This window comes from Chelonoidis abingdonii, chromosome 4 (assembly GCF_003597395.2).
Source record: "Chelonoidis abingdonii isolate Lonesome George chromosome 4, CheloAbing_2.0, whole genome shotgun sequence".
Lineage (NCBI taxonomy): Eukaryota > Metazoa > Chordata > Testudines > Testudinidae > Chelonoidis > Chelonoidis abingdonii.
Genome location: NC_133772.1, coordinates 102,949,974 through 102,968,139, shown reverse-complemented (window position 1 = coordinate 102,968,139; position 18,166 = coordinate 102,949,974). Strand labels below are relative to the sequence as shown.

Here is an 18,166-nt window from a genome sequence, read left to right as displayed (position 1 = left end):
CAAGGGAAGGAGGAAGAAGGAAAGAGATGGCTCTAGAGTAGCAGAGTCTACCCTACCTTTCCTCACTGTTATGTCCCCAGGGTTTAATCAAACATCCCCCTTGGTGGCCCATAGGTAGGTTGTGATACAGGGGCGCAGTTTATGGAATGCTGACCATACATTCAATAACTATAGGCTTCTAATAATGTTTTGTATAAATGTCCTTTTTTACAACTGTACAGTAACTCTTTGTCTTTTGGTCTGGAAATATGTAAACACCACAGAAAGAAACAAGAGTCCTAACCAAAAACAATGAAATCACACTTATGCAGATACTGTAGTTTTCAGAATCCACAGTTTACAAGTTATGATTCCAAGAGAGATTTGAGGAAAGAAATATAAGACAAAGCAAGAACAAATTAGGATAAAAGAAGAAAAAAATGAAATGGATTTCTGTCTTTTCAGAAATTCCTCAAAATTGGTAGAAAACAACTTGATCAATATTGCCATTCCTCAGAAGAAGCTCATTCTCCTATACACTGGAATCAATCCTTTACTACAGGTGGACTGACATTCTGACATGAATGCAGTAGCCTCTTCATTTACATTATTGCTAATATAGTTCTCCCTTATTTAAATATGATCTACACATTCATATATATTCAACTTCATCCTTTTGGACAAGTCTCACAAATGCTGACAGAGGTGTAATGTGGGAAGAAAAATTTAGCTGTGCTGTGGCTGGATCAGGTTAACATAATTCCTGAATACTTTTAAAAGTAATAAGTAGAAACTCCAATAGTCCACACAGCAAAAGTTTATGTTGGAATGAAATTAGTTTTGTGCTAAGGAATACCTCAAAGACAAATTAATAATGGCCTTTCAGTAATCATAATACTGAACATCAACATTTTAAAGTTGAGTTTTTGGCAACTAGCTGGACTAGTTTCTTGGATCATTTCCGGCTGTTGAAAGAATATTGTTTGATCTGTGTGGTACTGTTCAGAAGATAAGGATGACTACAAACAAAAGCCTATGCAGCTATATTTATTCTACTGTTTCCTTCATCAGACTTGTTTAAAATGAATTGGAACCTTTATTCGCTTAAGAGTAAAATTTGTAGCCCCCTCTAGTCATATACATAACATGCTTAAGATTGTCCTACATGCCTTATGGAAGGAAGACAGACAAGAAGTGGTCTCCAAGAACTAATTTTTTTGAATTATGTGGACACAACCTTGCATCTGCCCTGCATGTTCCAGCATGATGATGATTATGATGCATGAAAGCACATAAGTTCACAAACAAATTGTAATATGAATACACAGAAACTGTGATACCTGTGGGTGCAAATTAGGTACGAAAATCAATGCATATTTTTGTAAGAGCAAAAAAAAAATCAAGTTTGGCTTGATTTTAGTAACTTAAACTATTTTTTAATAGTTTCACAGACAAAACTGCACTCAAACCAGATGTTTCACAATAGCAAAATAAAACAGGCTGAAAGATGCTGCTATATTTAAAGAAGGAAAATATACAGCATTGCCAATTTTAACTTTGACAGCTTTCAGCACTCGTTTTTAATCCATAAAGCTACTTTTGAAAGTGCATGTGCAATGTATAAAACAGATACTTATACTCTGAAAATCATTTTTCATTATTGTAAATGTGCTTGTCAGGAGTGAAAAACACTGGAAAGGGGACAGCTGAAATTCTGATTGCATGCAAATGGCCAAGGACAGTGTTAGCCCTGCCTTCTCCAACAAGAAAGCCCACGAATCAAATGATCTTGTTGTTCTCCCAGAACTGAGTTGGATTTTTTTTAAGTACATTAAAATCAAAGATCTTCTCTATTTCTAGAGAGTGCTATTGCTGAGATTATCAGCTACAGATATCATTCACAAAAGCAGCAGTTCAGGAAACAGTTTATGACATTTTTGCTGTAAGCGCTACTATTTCTTCCTTTTCTTTTCACAAAATGTCTAGATAATTCTCCATTTCACACTAAACAAACAAGAAATCTATGTTACTACCAACGTAGTTTATAGAATTACTGTACAATTACATCAAAATTTCAGGTTAAAAATGGATGAAAATATATACCTCTTTAATAATAGGTAGGGAAGTTTAAGTTAATTGTTAATGATCTAAGACTTTAAGAAGTTAGAGTATGAAAAATTCTGAGATCAAACAGTATTTTTGTAAATGGTTCTAACACTCCAGAGTAAAAAAGTATCATGAGAAATCCTGCTGCTAAACATTAGGACCCATTCCTTTATCTGCGCAGACTATTTGTAAGATATTAGTAGCATTCTCAGTCAGTGGAATGAGTGTTCCAAATGTAGTATTACAGAAATCCAAGGCGGATAAAAATCAATGATTAAAAAAAAGAAAAAAAAAGAAAAAAAAGACTTTTTTTCATTTAAACTGGATTTTTCTTGATAAAATGCTTTTTGAGGAAAACACCTATCTAAAATAGTTTTAATTAAGACACATTATAGCTCACAGATAGCCCATCACAGAATAGGGATTATAAATTCTAATTCTATAGTATAAGACAAATATATTCATGTAGTGTTTATGAAAAGTTTTGTAAATGAGTTCCAACAGCTCATGGATTAGGGACCCAATTTTATGAGGTTCTGGAGGATTCTGTATACATTATTTAAGGTAATCTTTCTATCTACCCAATGGGACTCAGTGTTCAGTCTTGAAGATAGCATAAGAGATGCATAGTTTTGCAGTTCTCAAACTGTGGATTTGTATCTCCAGAGATAATATGCTTATTAACAGCAAAAATGTTTTAAAATAAATAAATATATAGAGGTGAGAAATAACAGACCTCAACTCTATTGTCCGTCCCTCTGAAAATTTGTGTACACTGAGTCAATCCCTTATCTCTCTCTAAAAGTGTAAAGTTTCAAAAAGTTCAATGAATAGAAGATTGTTGGGGGTGGAATAGATGTGGACAAGGAGATGAAGTCTGGATATAAATGTGAGAAGGAAGGGGTAGGCAGTAGAAATAAAAAGTAAAACTGTTTGAGCAGCATATTCCAGAAGTCCTGAGGTCTTTCTGAGTGCAGCCTTCATTGATTTGACATCTACCATACCATTCTCACTAGAATGAAAAACCTATAATGGCAGCAGGCCGTAAGAGAGACCCAGTTTGGGAATATTTTATTGAAGTTCAGGCATGCATGTAAAACGCAAACAGAGCAACAAAGAAATGCAAGGCCTGCTTGCCTGAGTGAAACAACATCATGAGAAGTGTTCCTTCTCAGGAGGAAGCTGCGTTGGAGATGATGAAAAGATCATGTCTGAACATGCAGGATCTTCAGGTTGGTAAACTTTTTTATTTCATTGTTCTTAATGAGTGCCTGTCTTCCTTCTGGACTATTCTTGATTTCTCATGTTTGAGGAAAAATATAGCTGTTTCTCTATGGTACTATCATTTTAGAGGCAGTTGTGATAAAAAAATAAATAGCAGAAATAGGCAGATCTTCCTTTTACAATTTCACCTTTAAAGTAGTACTGAGTGTCAGTGAATGCCGTGAGTAATACTAAATGAGCAGTATGGGAATAATAATTAAATAACTGCATTGACTTATTTTGTTTAGGAGAATCCATCCTAAACATACAGGATTCTGAAGACTATCCACCTTCAAGATCACCTCATTTTCTATAGTTTCAGAATTATCTGCCAATGATAGTGTCAGTTACATTGTGTCTGTCACACAGCCACATTATATCACCTGTAGCAAAAAGAAAAAAAAATCTCCATCATCCAAAAACAACCATAGATAAGTTTTTGATAAGAATCAGCAGATTACAAAAAGAGGTTACTGATGAAAAAATTGCCTGGTTTGTTTATGCAACAAACTCTTTCTGTATGATTGAGAACCCACGCTTCATTAACATGGTTCAGTCATTAAGACCAGGATATAGTCCACCCAACAGAGCAGATGTTGCAGGCAAATTGCTGGATAAAGTGTATGAAAGAGAATTTGAGCAGTGTGCGAAAGGTCTAGAGGGTAAAATTGTTAACTTGAGTCTTGATGGGGTGGAGCAATTGTCCACATTATCCTGTTGTATGTGGACTTGTGTGATAACAGAAGAAGGGAATGTCTTCCTTACAGAAACAATTGATACATCAGGAAATGCACACACAGCAGAATACTTACAAGAAGTAGCAGTAAAAGCTATAACAAACTGTGTGAAAAAAAATTAAAATGTCTAGTACACAGCTTGGTCACAGACAATGCTGCAAATGTATCCAAGATGAGAAGAAATTATTTAGAAGAGAGTCCCAAGCTAATAACATATGGTTGCAGTGCTCATTTGACGCACCACCTAGCCAAAGACTTCATTGTTCGAGAAATAAAGGCTAATGTTGTTGAAATTGCAAAATACTTCCATAACAATCACTTTGCAGCAGCTGCTCTGAAAAAAGTGGGAGGAACCAACCTAACTCTCCCACAAGACACGCGATGGAACTCAGTAGTGGACTGTTTCAGGCACTATATCAAGAACTGGCCCTCTCTAATGAGAGTTTGTGAACAAAATCGGGGAAAAATAGATGGCACTGTCACAATCAAAGTTCTCAACATTGGGGTTACGAGAAATGTTGAACACATGCCGAGTACCGTGAGAAACCCATTTCTGTAGCCTTGAACAAAATGCAGGCAAATAGATGTTTTATTGCTGATGCTGTTGAAATTTGCAAGGAACTGAGTGAGATCTTAAAAAGAGAATTATGCAATGACAAAGTTAAATTACAAGCATTAAAAAAAAACTAATGGGACAAGCACTATCTCCAGCTCATTTTCTTGCAAATATTTTCAGTACTTGGTACCACGGTCAAACCTTAACTGCTAAAGAAGAGGAGCTGGCTATGACATGGACATCCAGCAATCATCCGTCCATAACGCCAGCTATAGTAAACTTCAGAGCTAAGGGTGAATCGTTCAAGAAATTTGTTTGCTGATGATGTTTTAAAGAAAGTCACACCAGTGAACTGGTGGAAGTCACTTAAGCACTTGGATTCAGAGACTGCGGAAGTGATAATCTCACTTTTAACAGCAGTAACTTCTACCAGTATAGAAAGAATATTTTCTTCCTTTGGACTAATTCATTCCTAACTGAGAAATCGTTTGAGACCTGAAAAAGCACGAAAGCTTGTTTTTCTTTTCCAGATTATGTACGAACAGGAAAATGAAGGTGAAGACGACTGAGTTAGTTGCAGAAGCCAATATTTTAAATTTCTCATGTTGACCTGGCTGACATAGTTGATTTAATTTTTGTTATCATGCAAAAAATATTTCATGTGACTATTTTAGTTAAAAACTAAACAAACCCGATTTTAACAAAAAATTTGAATGTTTAACTAAATTAAAAAAATTCATATGCTTGTTTTGTTAAAATATTATATGTTTGCTGTTGAAGAAAAACAAGGTTACTCACCTTTGTAACTGTTGTTCTTCGAGATGTGTTGCTCATATCCATTCCAGTTAGGTGTGTGCGCGCCGCGTGCACAGCCGTCGCAGAAACTTTTACCCTAGCAACACTCCAGCGGGTCGGCTGCTGGGCGCCCCTGGAGTGGCGCCACCATGGCGCCACATAAATACCCCAGCCGACCCGGCCACCCTTCAGTTCCTTCTTGCTGGCTACTCCGACAGTGGGGAAGGAGGGTGGGTGTGGAATGGATATGAGCAACACATCTCGAAGAACAACAGTTACAAAGGTGAGTAACCTTGTTTTCTTCTTCGAGTGATTGCTCATATCCATTCCAGTTAGGTGATTCCCAAGCCTTACCTAGGCGGAGGGGTCGGAGTGAGACGTGGCAGCCTGGAGTACCGCCACTCCAAAGGCTGCGTCGTCTCGAGACTGTTGTACCAACGCATAGTGCGAGGCGAAAGTATGGACCGATGACCAGGTCGCAGCACGGCAAATCTCTTGGATGGGCACATGCGCCAGGAAGGCCGCTGAGGAAGCTTGCGCCCTGGTGGAATGCGCTGTAAGGCGTCCGAGGGGAACATGAGCTAGCGCGTAGCACGTGCGAATACAGGCCGTGACCCAAGAGGAAATCCTCTGGGAGGAGACTGGTAGACCTTTCATCCGCTCCGCAACGGCCACAAAGAGCTGTGGAGACTTCCGGAAGGGCTTGGTCCTTTCCACATAGAAAGCTAGCGCTCTGCGCACATCCAAGGTGTGTAGCTGCTGTTCCCGAAAACGCCGAGAAGCATGAGGCTTCGGGAAGAAAACCGGGAGAAAAGATGTCCTGGCTAGTATGGAAGGCAGACACCACCTTAGGGAGGAATGCCGGATGAGGTCGCAGTTGTACCTTGTCTTTATGAAGACAGTGTACGGAGGGTCCACAGTGAGGGCTCTGATCTCCGAGACCCTGCGTGCTGAGGTGATCGCCACCAAGAACACCGTCTTCCACGAAAGGTAGAGAAGCGAACAAGTCGCAAGCGGCTCAAAGGGCGGTAACATAAGTCTGTTTAGGACCAAGTTCAGGTCCCAGGAGGGGGCTGGGTGACGAGCGGGGGGATAAGTACGCTCCAGGCCCTTCATGAAGCGAGAGACTACTGGGTGAGAAAAACACCGAGTAACCACCCTCTCCGGATGGAAGGTGGATATCGCTGCCAGGTGCACCTTAAGGGAGGAAGTCGCCAGGCCCTCCTGCTTAAGGTGCCAGAGGTAGTCAAGGATTGTCGGGATTGACGCCTGTAAGGGAGAAGCATCGTGCGATGCGCACCAGGCCGTGAAGCGCGTCCATTTGGCCACATATGTCCGGCGGGTGGAAGGCTTCCTGCTACTAAGGAGGATGCGCTGCACCGAATCGGAACAGCGCAACTCGTCAGCGTTCAGCCATGCAGGAGCCACGCCGTGAGGTGGAGGGATCGCAGGTCTGGGTGACGAAGTCTCCCGTGGTCCTGTGTGATCAGGTCTGGGACACAGGGGAGGGGAATCGGAGCGGCTACCGACAGATCCAGGAGCGTGGTGTACCAGGGTTGCCTGGGCCACGCAGGCGCGATCAAGATAAGAGATGCGCACTGTCCCTGCGGAGCTTGAGCAGGACCCTGTGCACCAAGGGAAACGGAGGGAAGGCATAAAGCAGGCGGTGGTTCCAGGGCAGGAGGAACGCGTCCGTCAGCGATCCGGGGGAGAGGCCCTGGAATGAGCAGAACTCCTGGCACTTCCTGTTCGAGTGGGAGGCGAAGAGGTCTACGAGGGGAAACCCCACCTCTGGCCCTTCTTATGGCCGACTTTCCAAATTTTGCCCTGTGGGCTCGGTAAGCGGCGGCTCTTTAGATTACCCACCTGGATCCGAGACTGGCCCCCCACGTGGTCGCCACGACTGGCGCCTTCGCCACCCCTGCCTCCCTTCGTGAAGTCCTGCCGTTTGAGGCGGAAAGTATGCGCGGGTTTTGGCTAAAGGCCTAGTCACGGGCGTGTGCTCCCCAGGGACCTCATGACACCCTTGTCTTGTGCTTTGCACCGATGGAGTCCGTTTGTACGAAACAAACCCGCCCTCAAAGCGTAAGTCTGTAGGTGTACTGCAGTTCCGTGGCAGTTGGATGCCTGGAGCCAGAATTCCCCTCATTGTGATACCTAGGCACATCCGGCACCAATCGCCGCGTCCAAGAACTGGAGGGAGTCCTGCCAATTCTTTTGCTTCCTTCCACAAAAGCTGCCGAACTTCCTGGCGCAGTCGGGGGCACAACTCATAAAGCGGCCAACCTCCGTGCAGTGTTAAAGTGGTAGCGGTCAACAGAGCCTTGTTGGTCCACTTTGGAGCTGCAAGGCACCTGCAAGAGTACAACCTACGGCCTACGCAGGCCCATCCGTCTAGCCCCCTTGATTTCGCACAGCGCCTGTTGGTGTCGGCGCTCCGTCATTGACAGATTGGTACGCAAAGAGGAGGTGACGTACAAGTTCGTACCCCCGGAGGTAATCATAACTCCTCTCTACCCCTTTACCCGTGGTGGAATTGAGGCCTGGATCTGCCACAGGTATCCATAGCAACCTGAGGTCTGATAATGCAGGGCCACACCGTCGGGTGTCAGCGCCAGACTGCCACCGGTCGTCACCTCAGCACTTCTCTACCGCGAGTTTAGCTCTGAGAGCTATCCGCGAAGAAGTCCTGGTGGCCCATCCCCCCAGATCATTGGCGGCGCCCCCACAAAGAAGAGGACCTGCCCACGGCCTCATCCGGGAAAGGAGGAGATACCCTGGAACGACGTGGTCCCTCTTGTACACTGTCCTGTGGTCCTGTTGTCCATCCATTGCTCATATGCTCCGGGAGTCTGGATATTGATACATTGTCCTCTCTGATATCCTTGCGAGAGGTGCGGGTGATGATCGCACGTCGCCCTCTATCCCGGCACTCTGAGTCTCCGATTATACAATGTGTAGGGTTCCGGACGCCTTAGTAAGGGAGAGCACCTCCTGGCTTGATGTCATGCCCCAGGGTGTACCAGAAACGGCCATCCGCTCATGATCCCCTCAGTCGCCCTCTGTGCTATGGTATGACACTAATCTTAGGGAAACACAGTCTCTCTTGCGTGACACAGAGGCAAGTAATCAATACGAAAATCCCGGCTAAAATAGTAAAACAAATACCGAGACCTGCGAGAAGTGCTTGACTCATGAAACCTTGGTTTCTGCCACAGAGATCCGCAATTACGGTGGGCACCGAAGTTTGCCAAATTAGAAGATTTCGAGTCAGTTGCTTCTTGTGGTCTTGGGACCGTGTGCCTTTTTTTAATATGAGAAGTATAGTCACAAGGCTTGGAGGACCTCCCGCGGTACCCCGCTAATGAAAATTGGCCGCGGAAGAAAACCACCGAATTTGTTTTTGTTGCGCAGGCTCCGACTGAAACTGCACGACAAAGACTACTGAGAGACACAGAGAGGCGGAGGCATCCTGGAACTACACGAGCAGTTATGCGCAGATCGCGCCATCCGGTCAACCCCCCCCGCGTCCCTGTTAGTTGTCGCGCCCGCGCGCGGACCCCGATTCTTGCCTTTTAGAGCGAAAAATAGCAGGGAACGGGGAGCGAAGAGACAAGGCAACCGCGTCGTGTAGCGGTGCCGAGCGCTACGGCGCGAGAGCTGGAGATGTCTTGTGAGAAGGAATAGTTCAGCGCGATACAAAGCACGGGGCGAAGCCCACCCGAACCTGGTGTTTCGAGCGCTTGAAAGTTTTGACCGAGCGACGCAGCGCGTAATTGTGAGCGGTCTGACGGGAGCGGAAAGAGGTTACTCTCGGAGCGGTTTTGAAGGGGACAGACCATCTTCCCGAGCGGGTGACAGAGGCCGGGGCTAGATGATGTAATGAGCTTACACTGGTGCCCTCTGGTAGAGAGTCGCACGGATCCGTGCGCGGTGCCGAAGAAGGTGCACACGGAGGCGGAGGTTGTTCCCGTGTTTCCGTCATTTGCAATTGATCTCCTTTGCCTGGTCTGAAATTAAAGTCTCCGCGTCTGAAGCAAGGTTAGCTCGACACGGCTGGTGCCCTGGTTAAGATCTAATCTCCATGTTTGTCCCCGAGACTCTGATGCCTCTCTGTGGGCTTGGAGTCAACGGGGTCCCCCTTTTCTAAAAGCGATTCTGCTCGTGATACGTTTTGCCTTTTTTCCCCCCGCCTCCTTACTGGGTGGGGGGCGGGCAGGGCCCGGTGGGCTTCCCATTTTTTTTTTAGGCCCCCCCGACCCAAAAAAAACCCCCAGGGGATTTTGGGGGGAAGGGCCCGGGCCATTTTCTTTTGGGGCGCGGGCCCCCCTCCGGGTGGGGCAAAAATTTTTTTTTTGGCCGGCCGGGGGGGGGGGGGGTTCCCCCGCTTCCCATGGCCTCCCCCCCCCGGTTTTCTTTTTTAGGGTTGGGGGCCACAAGTCCCCTGCCCCGGGCGGGGGTGTCCCCCCCCTTTTCCCAACTCGCCTTTCCCTGGGGAGCCCGCCGCTTTTGCGGCCTGAACAGGTTGGCCCGCCCCGTCTGGAAAAGGATCAAACCCCGCGGGAAGTTTCTTTTTGGGGAGGCGGGAAGGACCCGGCGCCCCCGCCCCCCGGCTAGAATTTGCCCGCCGACCGAAAGGTGAATAAAAGGGCAACGGGAAAGGACGCCCCCCTTCGGCCAGCGCCGGCAGAAGAAAATAATTTTTTGCCGCCCCCCGCCGGACGCTAAGGACCCGCCCCGCGGAAAAGGAATCCCCTGCGGCCACCCCCCTTAAAAAGGGGCCGGCGCCAAAAACGCCCCCCTAGGGGTTTGGGGCCCCAGCCCTCCCCTGGGTTGGGCCGGTGGGGGGGGGCCGCCCGCCATCCTTTTCCCTTGGTTTTCAGCGCCCCCCAGTTCCCCCACACAAACAAACCCTTAAAAAAGTTTGTTATTTTAGAACCCTTGGTTTGTTTGTTTGAATTCCCCACCAATCAGCTGTAACCCCAAACAACCCCTTGTTAAATTGGGGGCAATTGGGCAAAGGCCTTTTTGAAAAAGAGTTTTTTCCTTGGGTTTTACATAAAGCGCAGACAATTTTTTTTCCTCCAAGATAAAAAAACCAGTTTTCCAAAACCAATTAAGGTTTCTGAAAAAGGTGGCCAAAGAATGGTTTGAAAAAAAAAAAGGCTCAACCGCCACCCCTCACATGTTTACCAATTTTATTGTTAATAATTAATAGGAAAAAAAAAGGTCAAAAAGTGGGGGGGGTTTTTTTTTTAAATCCATTCTGTTATATAAGTGGTGAGAATTAAATCTAAAACATATAGTAAATGAGTAGGAACGAATGGCCGGCCCGGTCCTGCTTTTGTTGCAGGTTCCCTCGCCCCTGCGGTCCGGGCAATAAGAGGAAGCCGGGCCCGACGCTTAGCCGACCTTGCCTCGAAGAAGGAGCCGGCATGGGCTGTCCTTTCGGCGTCGGCGGCGACCGGTAGCCGAAGAGCCGCACGGTGCGACCGTCGCGGGGCCGAGGGGGCCGGCTGTCACTCAACTTGCTGCGAGTATCATCCGGCGAGGTAAGCAATAGCGCGTCCACGAGAGGAGCTGCCGAGTCTAGCGTCCACGCTCCTTTCTTCCGTTTGGGAAAACCGCTTAAAGTGCCTTGCAATGGGGGCAACTAAGCAGATAAGTGCGATTCCCAAGCAAACTTAAGACAGATGTTGGTGATCTTCCTGTCAGCATTGGCCTCTTGCAGGCGAAACCCTGCTTAAAGCCTGCGATTCCAAGCATGGCATGGTACCGGCGCGGTAAGGGAAGACCCCAGACCCGCGAAAACTATTACTAACAAATACACTAACCTATAACTTAGAACTGACAATAAACTATAACTAGGTACACAAAGAACGATTAAGTAACAAAAGAACAAAAACGAGCGATTAGTCAGGGGAAAAATGGGAGTCACGTAGAACGAACTCCACGTGTTCAATGACCACACGGGGTAAGAAGGACTGAGAGGAGGGTGACCGGGTCGGCTGGGAATTTATGCGCGCACCGACTCACAGGGGCGCCAGCCGACCCACTGATATTAGCATAGGGTTTGCTAGGGTAAAAGTTTCTCCGATGGCTGTGCACGCAGCGCGCACACACCTAACGGGAATGGATATGAGCAATCACTCGAAGAAGAAAAATCCAGAACACGCAACATCGTTGTTTTAGTTAAATAAAACAAATTAAATGTCTGTCTGGTGATATTCTCCTCCTAATAAAGCATGGCAAGAAAATCCTCCAAATATTAATGATTAACCTGTTGAATTGGAGATAGTTCACTTTCCAACGACTTCATAAATACCTGCTTCAATCACCTTTGATAAATGAAATAACCAAACAATCATTCATTTTTTGATATAGCTGGAAAACTAATCTGAAAAGTTTTCAAAATAAATCACTTAAAAAATCTATAGTGTGTACCTTCTAAAAATGAAATCTACATTTATCTCTGAGTTGTGAAGAATATTTATTAAGTTATAAGAACCAGCAAGAATGCACTTTTATGTAGAAATCCATGATTAAATCAAGTCTTCTTGACTATTGATTTAAATCATGATTTAAATCAAATGCACCCTGCAGAAATCTCTCTGGTGAGTCCAGACTCTAGGGAATTGCTTTTGGCTGCAAATTCCTCTAACATCAGCTGTCTGACTTAGAGGTTGTGACTATCATTTCAAGCAGTCACTAAGGGAAAAGTTGAATTTAAAAGACAAAAAAGGGGTCCTAAACAATAAAACTTATGGTGAGCAAAACACCCCAAAATATTTTTAAAATGCATGCCTTCCTTCTAAAAACAGTATACTTGTGATTTAAAGAATTATATAAGTGCACAAAAATATAGAAAGTAGTTGCAAAAGATTCTGCGGAAAGTACTCTTGTAAGAGAATACTTTCTATAAATTAATGGGAATAATGCAGTTATGTTATGATCCAAATTAAATACAAAATTTTTACATTAGCTGTTCCAATACATAGAAGGTAAAAAGAAAAAAAATCATAGTAAACTCACCTGTCACTGCCTCGCAACATCTTCGGGTCAAAATACCTGTAGTCATCTGTCTCCTATTAAAAGAAGGATTGTTCAAATCAGCACATTTTTATCTTGTAACACTGTAACTTTGTGATTTTTTGGGGGTAAAATTTTTTATTAAGTCATTTTCAAATCAATGTACTTTTACGTTTAGAAACATTATATAAAGTAATAAAAATTATGAAACCCATGTACATTTTCAATGTTTGTATTTCATTGAAAAATCACTGTATAAATACTCATTCTCCCACAGCAATAGAGATGCTATGAAGGGTGCTATTGAGCGAAGTCTTTGTTTTTTGGCTCATTTGAAATTCATTGCAACCAAACTATCCAAAATACACTGGTTGCATAATATGTCCCCACAGCAAAAGTAATATGTGAAAAGAAAAATAAAGGTGTCACTAGCTTTAGAGGCACATAATGTAGTTTGTTCCAGAAGTTAAAAATTTTCCAGGCCACAATAAGACCTACTGTCTATTTATAACAACCAAAAATCCTTGTGGGACTGAATACCACAACAGATCAAATCATCCAGTTTCCATTATGAAACTTCTACTTGTATAATTTCATGTCATGATTTATGGCTACTATTAAAACAAAAAGTTTGGGTATAAATGAGAGGAATTATACAAGGGCTTGAAAAGTTTTGACTGGTTGAAGTTATTATAGGAAAGGATTTTTTCTTCATTCAAAGCATTTCCAAGACATATCCAATATTTTCATTGGCAGTGAGCAAGACTTTTGTCAAATAAGGAACCCCTCCCCCCAAATTCTACTTAAATGTTTCTGACAATTAATTGGCTTTTAACAATTTCCACACTAACTTTCATCCTTATATTGCAAGGTGTAATGTGTGGATGGATAACTGTGCCCAGGTAGGACCCCATTAAACTTCACTGAGACTACATGCTGATATAGCAGTCTACTCATGTGGTGGTACACACTGCAGGATTGGGGTCTGTGTATCTTATTGATTTACTTTAGTATAACAACTCCAGATCTTTACCCCCAATGATAACACAATATTTTCTATACATATGCACATAAGATATTTTAAAAATTTGCTTATTTTCTTTAAGGATCACAGAATAAGTACTTGAGCTTAAAAAAAAAAAAAAGGTATTTTACCCTAAAAACTAGGGGTCTCAAAAAACTCAGTTTAGATCTAGTGTCACACAGTCTCTGTATAGAGGTTTAATAAATTCGACTGCGAATTTCAGCAGCACTTGCGGGGTCTGGCAGGATTCATGATTTTGGCAGGCTCATATATGCAGGTGGTATACCAACTTCAAAGTAACAAGATAGAAATTAACAGACATTCCTAGACTAACTCTAAAACTGAGAAGAATTAAAGACACTTGAACCTTGACAAAGAATTTCAGGTTTCCTGCTAATTGGAACTAATTACAGATTAAAGTTAGGTGAAAAAGCATACTTAAAAATCAATACTATGAACATTCCCGATGAGAATATCATTGCTGTATGTTCGGTGTAGCGTTCAAAGAGAAAATAGCTGATGAAAAGTCAAACATAAAAAGCAAATCAGAGGACTAGAAAACTGGCTGGCTAAAACAGTTTAAATATTTACTTCAACACTGCGGAAATCAGATCTTAGCCTAAGAAAAAGAGGTTACTCGCCCAGTACAGTAACTGAGGTTACAGTAATTGTAGGTGCAGTAGTGCCTCCTGTACCTAGGATCAGAAATCTTTGGTAGCCGTGCCCACTGGGCCGCACATGTGCTCCTCCCCTTCCTGTGCTCTGAGGTTCAACTGACCTCAGTTCCTTTTCCACTGCAGAGTCTGTGTTTGAACTCCAGAGCAGAGGGGAGGAGGGCAGGAAATGGAGCATCTCAAAGAGCCTTAGGCCTGGTCTACACTACGCTGTTAAACCGATTTTAACAGCGTTAAATCGGTTTAACGCTGCACCCGTCCACACTACACTGCTCTTTATATCTTTTTAAAGGGCTCTTTAAATCGATTTCTGTACTCCTACAAAACGAGAGGAGTAACTCTAAAATCGATATTACTATATCGGATTAGGGTTAGTGTGGACGCAAATCGACGTTATTGGCCTCATTATTTTACAGTAGCTACCCACAGTGCACTGCTCCAGAAATCGATGCTAGCCTCGGACCATGGACGCACACCACCGAATTAATGTGCCTAGTGTGGACGCGCACAATCGACTTTATAATATCTGTTTTATAAAATCAGTTTAAGCTAATTCAAATTTATCCTGTAGTGTAGACGTAGCCTTAGTTACTGCACAGGGTGAGTAATCTTCTCTTCTTCTTCGAAGAGTGTGCCTGTAGGTGGACTGTTCAGCAGTGCCCCTAGAGGGAAGGCTGGAGCTTCCAAGGACGATAGGACAGTCTGTCCTAGTAGAGTACATGATGCCTCATCATGGGTCATGGCATAGTGTTGGCTAAAAGTGTCTGTGTATGCCTGGGTAGCCGCTTTGCAAATATCAGTAATTGACATGTTGTTTAGAAAGACAATTGACGTGAAGAGCGAGTGAGTGGAATGCGTTCGAGTTCCAGGTGGGGGGTTACAATTTGTGTCATTTATCAGAGAGGTAGCCGTGTTAGTCTGGATCTGTAAAAAGTGACAAGAGAGTCCTGTGGCACCTTACAGACTAACAGAAATATTGGAGCATAAGCTTTCATGGGTGAATACTCACTTCGTCAGACGCATTCACCCATGAAAGCTTATGCTCCAATACTTCTGTTAGTCTATAAGGTGCCACAGGACTCTTTGTTGCAATTTGTGTCATTGGTAGCAAAGGGGGATGCACTCAGATCCATTTGGAAAGGTGTTTGGCTATGGCTGCTCATTTTGATCTTTCAGCAAAAGAGGAATAAGTGTGGTGAATACCTGAAAGATTTAGTTCTCTCAAGGTAAAAGGCTAATGGTCATCTGACATCCAAGATGTGTAACGAGTTGGTTGCCATGTGGCTTTGGGAAGAAGGAGGGAAGATGGACAGGTTGGTTTTGAAGGAAAGAGGATGGCATCTTAGGTAAGAATTTCGCATTTGGTTATAACATGACCTTGATTTTGTGAAAGATTGTGTATGGCGGGTATGCCAGGAGAGCACCCATTTCTCCTACTCATTGGGCAGATGAGATAGTGATGAGAAATGTTGTTTTCATGGATAGGTGTACGTAAGAGCACATTGCCATGCCCAAACAGGGGGCCAGTGAGACAGTGCAAAACTAGGTTGGGATCTCAAGGTAGGGTGAAGTCTCGTATTTGAGGATATAGGTTCTGAAGGCCCTTAAGGAATCTTTCTGTTAGTGTGTGGATAAATATGGAATAACCTATCCTGGGGTGGAATGCAGTGATGGCGGCCAGGTGTCTGAATGGAGCTTGTGGAGAGTCCTGATCTTTTAAGTTCTAGAGTGTAGTCTAGAATGAGAGACAAAGGAGCACTCATTGCAGGGACATGTTTGGTGTCACACCAAGTTCAGAATCTTTTCCATTTGTAGAGGTAAGCTATATCACATTTGCTATTTAAAAGAATCTCTTTCACCTCTTCTAAACAGGTCATTGCCGAATCCTGGAACCATAGAGGAGTCATGCCTTCAGATGTAGGAGTTCTAAATTGGGACAGAGGATTTGGCCTGTGTCCTGCGAGAGGAGATGTGGAGTCAACTGTAGGGTGATTGGTGCACAGACTGCCATATGCATGAGGTAAGGATACCAAATCTGTGGTGGCCATGTTGGGGCCACGAGAATAACTGTGGCTTGTTCCATCTTGTGAAGCCCTTTGAACAACAGGGGAAATGGTGGAAAGCCACAGAGTAGGGGTGCAACCCATGTAATAAGTAAGCACAACTGCGGACATTTGGCAACTTTGGTGTGCTGAAGAGATCTATGTTTGGGAATTCCCAGCAGTTGAATATGTCCTGCAGGGCTCTTGTGTCTAACTCCCAGTCGTGATCTTGTGAGAATCTCCTGCTCAGAGAGTCTGCCATGACGTTCTGGTGTCCAAGTAGGTATGAGACCGAGATGCTGATGATGTATTGTATACACTAGTTCCAAAATTTTAGTGCTTCTGATCACAGGGACCTTGCTCCCCCATGTCTTTTGATATAAAACATGCAGGTGATGTTGTCTGTCATTACTCTTATTTATGGCCCTTTGTCTGATTAATGGTAGAAAGCGTCGGTATGTATTGCATATTGCATGTAATTCTAGGAGACTGATGTGCAACACTAATTCTGAGGGGGACCACCTGCCCTGTATCATGGAAGGCTGTAGATGTGTTTCCTACTTGCGTAGGGAGGTGTCGGTTTTTTGTATCAAGGACAGTGTTGCGTGAAGGAAGGGGATCCCTGACATTTTGGGGTTGTGTACACTAGTCCAATGAGTCCTTGATTTTGACTGGTATCAATAGCAGGTTTGTTTAGGCTGTGTCTGTGGGGTACATACACTGTTTGTAGTCATCGCTGAGGATGGCACATGTGTAATCTGGTATGTTTCACAACAAACGTGGCCCCTGCCATATGACTGAGCAGTTGTAGAGATGTTCTGGCAGATCTGTGGGCTGGTGGCTCTCAGTGGAGATGATACTGACTATTACCAAAAATCTGTGACTTGGGAGGAAGGCTCTTGCTTTGGCAGCCTCCAGCTGGTTCCAATAAATTCCAGAGCTGTACTGGTGTCAGGACCAACTTTTGTATATTTATCTGGAGGCCGAGGTTGGAGAAAAGGTCCATCATTTTTCTTATCGCTTTGACAGCGTAGACTCTGGAGGGAGCTTTGAGGAGGTAGTCATCTAGACATGGGAATATTACAACCCGTTCTTTGTGTAGGGGCACTGCCACCACCGTGAGGACTTTGGAAAATACCAATGATGCTACAGAAAGCCAAAGGGTAGTATCTAGTTTTAGTAATGGTCAGACCCCAGGATGAAGCTGAGCAATCGCTTCTGGGAAGGGTGTATGGTGATATGGAAGTACGTGTCTTCCAGGTCAAAGGCCGGGAACTAGTCCTCCTGTTCCAGTGCTGGGATAACTATTGATAGTGTGACCATCTTGAAGCATTGTAGTTTGATGAACTTTTTGAGATTCCTCAAATCTAGGATAAGTATCTACTCCTCTAATTTCTTTTGGATCAGAAAATAGTGGGAATAAAAATCTTTCCCTCTGTGTTAGAATGGGACCAGTTCTATGGCTTCCAGCTGCAGAAGGTGGTTTATTTCTTTTTGTAGAAAGTGTTTGTGAAAAGGGTCCCTGAAGAGGGACGGGGAGGTGGGGTGGCTGGGTGAAAGAGAGAGGAACAGAATGAAGTACCCTCTGTTGATGATTTCCAAGACCCACTTGTCTGAGGTGCCTTGTTGCCATAAGAGGTAGAAGGTGGCCAAGCAGCCGCCAAACTGATGGTCTATTGAAGATGGTTGCACCAACTGGACCAGAGGGAGGCATCTTAGGGCCTCGACCAAAGCTTCAATATTGCTGTTTGATGGTCAATGTGTGAGATATAGCCCCGTGAGTTCTGCCTGAGTTTGGGAGGACGCCTCTGTTGCCTACACTGCGTGTCATACTGTTGCTGATGGGTAAAATGTATAGGTTGAAACCTTGGGATAGCTTGGTTTCTACCCTATCTTCTCTTAAGTGCTGGTGTATATATGCTGAGTGAACGGAGTATCGCTCTAGAGTCTTTTAAAGAATG

The 18,166-nt window shown here is 44.1% G+C and overlaps 1 protein-coding gene across 2 annotated transcripts in view; it reads right to left on the bottom strand.

Moving 5' to 3' along the window:
* The window catches only part of SCFD1 (sec1 family domain containing 1), a 152,399-nt gene that overhangs the window by 15,512 nt on the left and 118,721 nt on the right, over window positions 1-18,166 (bottom strand). For both annotated transcript variants that reach the window (XM_075065500.1, XM_075065501.1), the window contains exon 21: window positions 12,469-12,521. In XM_075065500.1, the coding sequence (XP_074921601.1) occupies window positions 12,469-12,521 (53 nt within the window). The remainder of the gene's footprint in view (window positions 1-12,468; window positions 12,522-18,166) is intronic.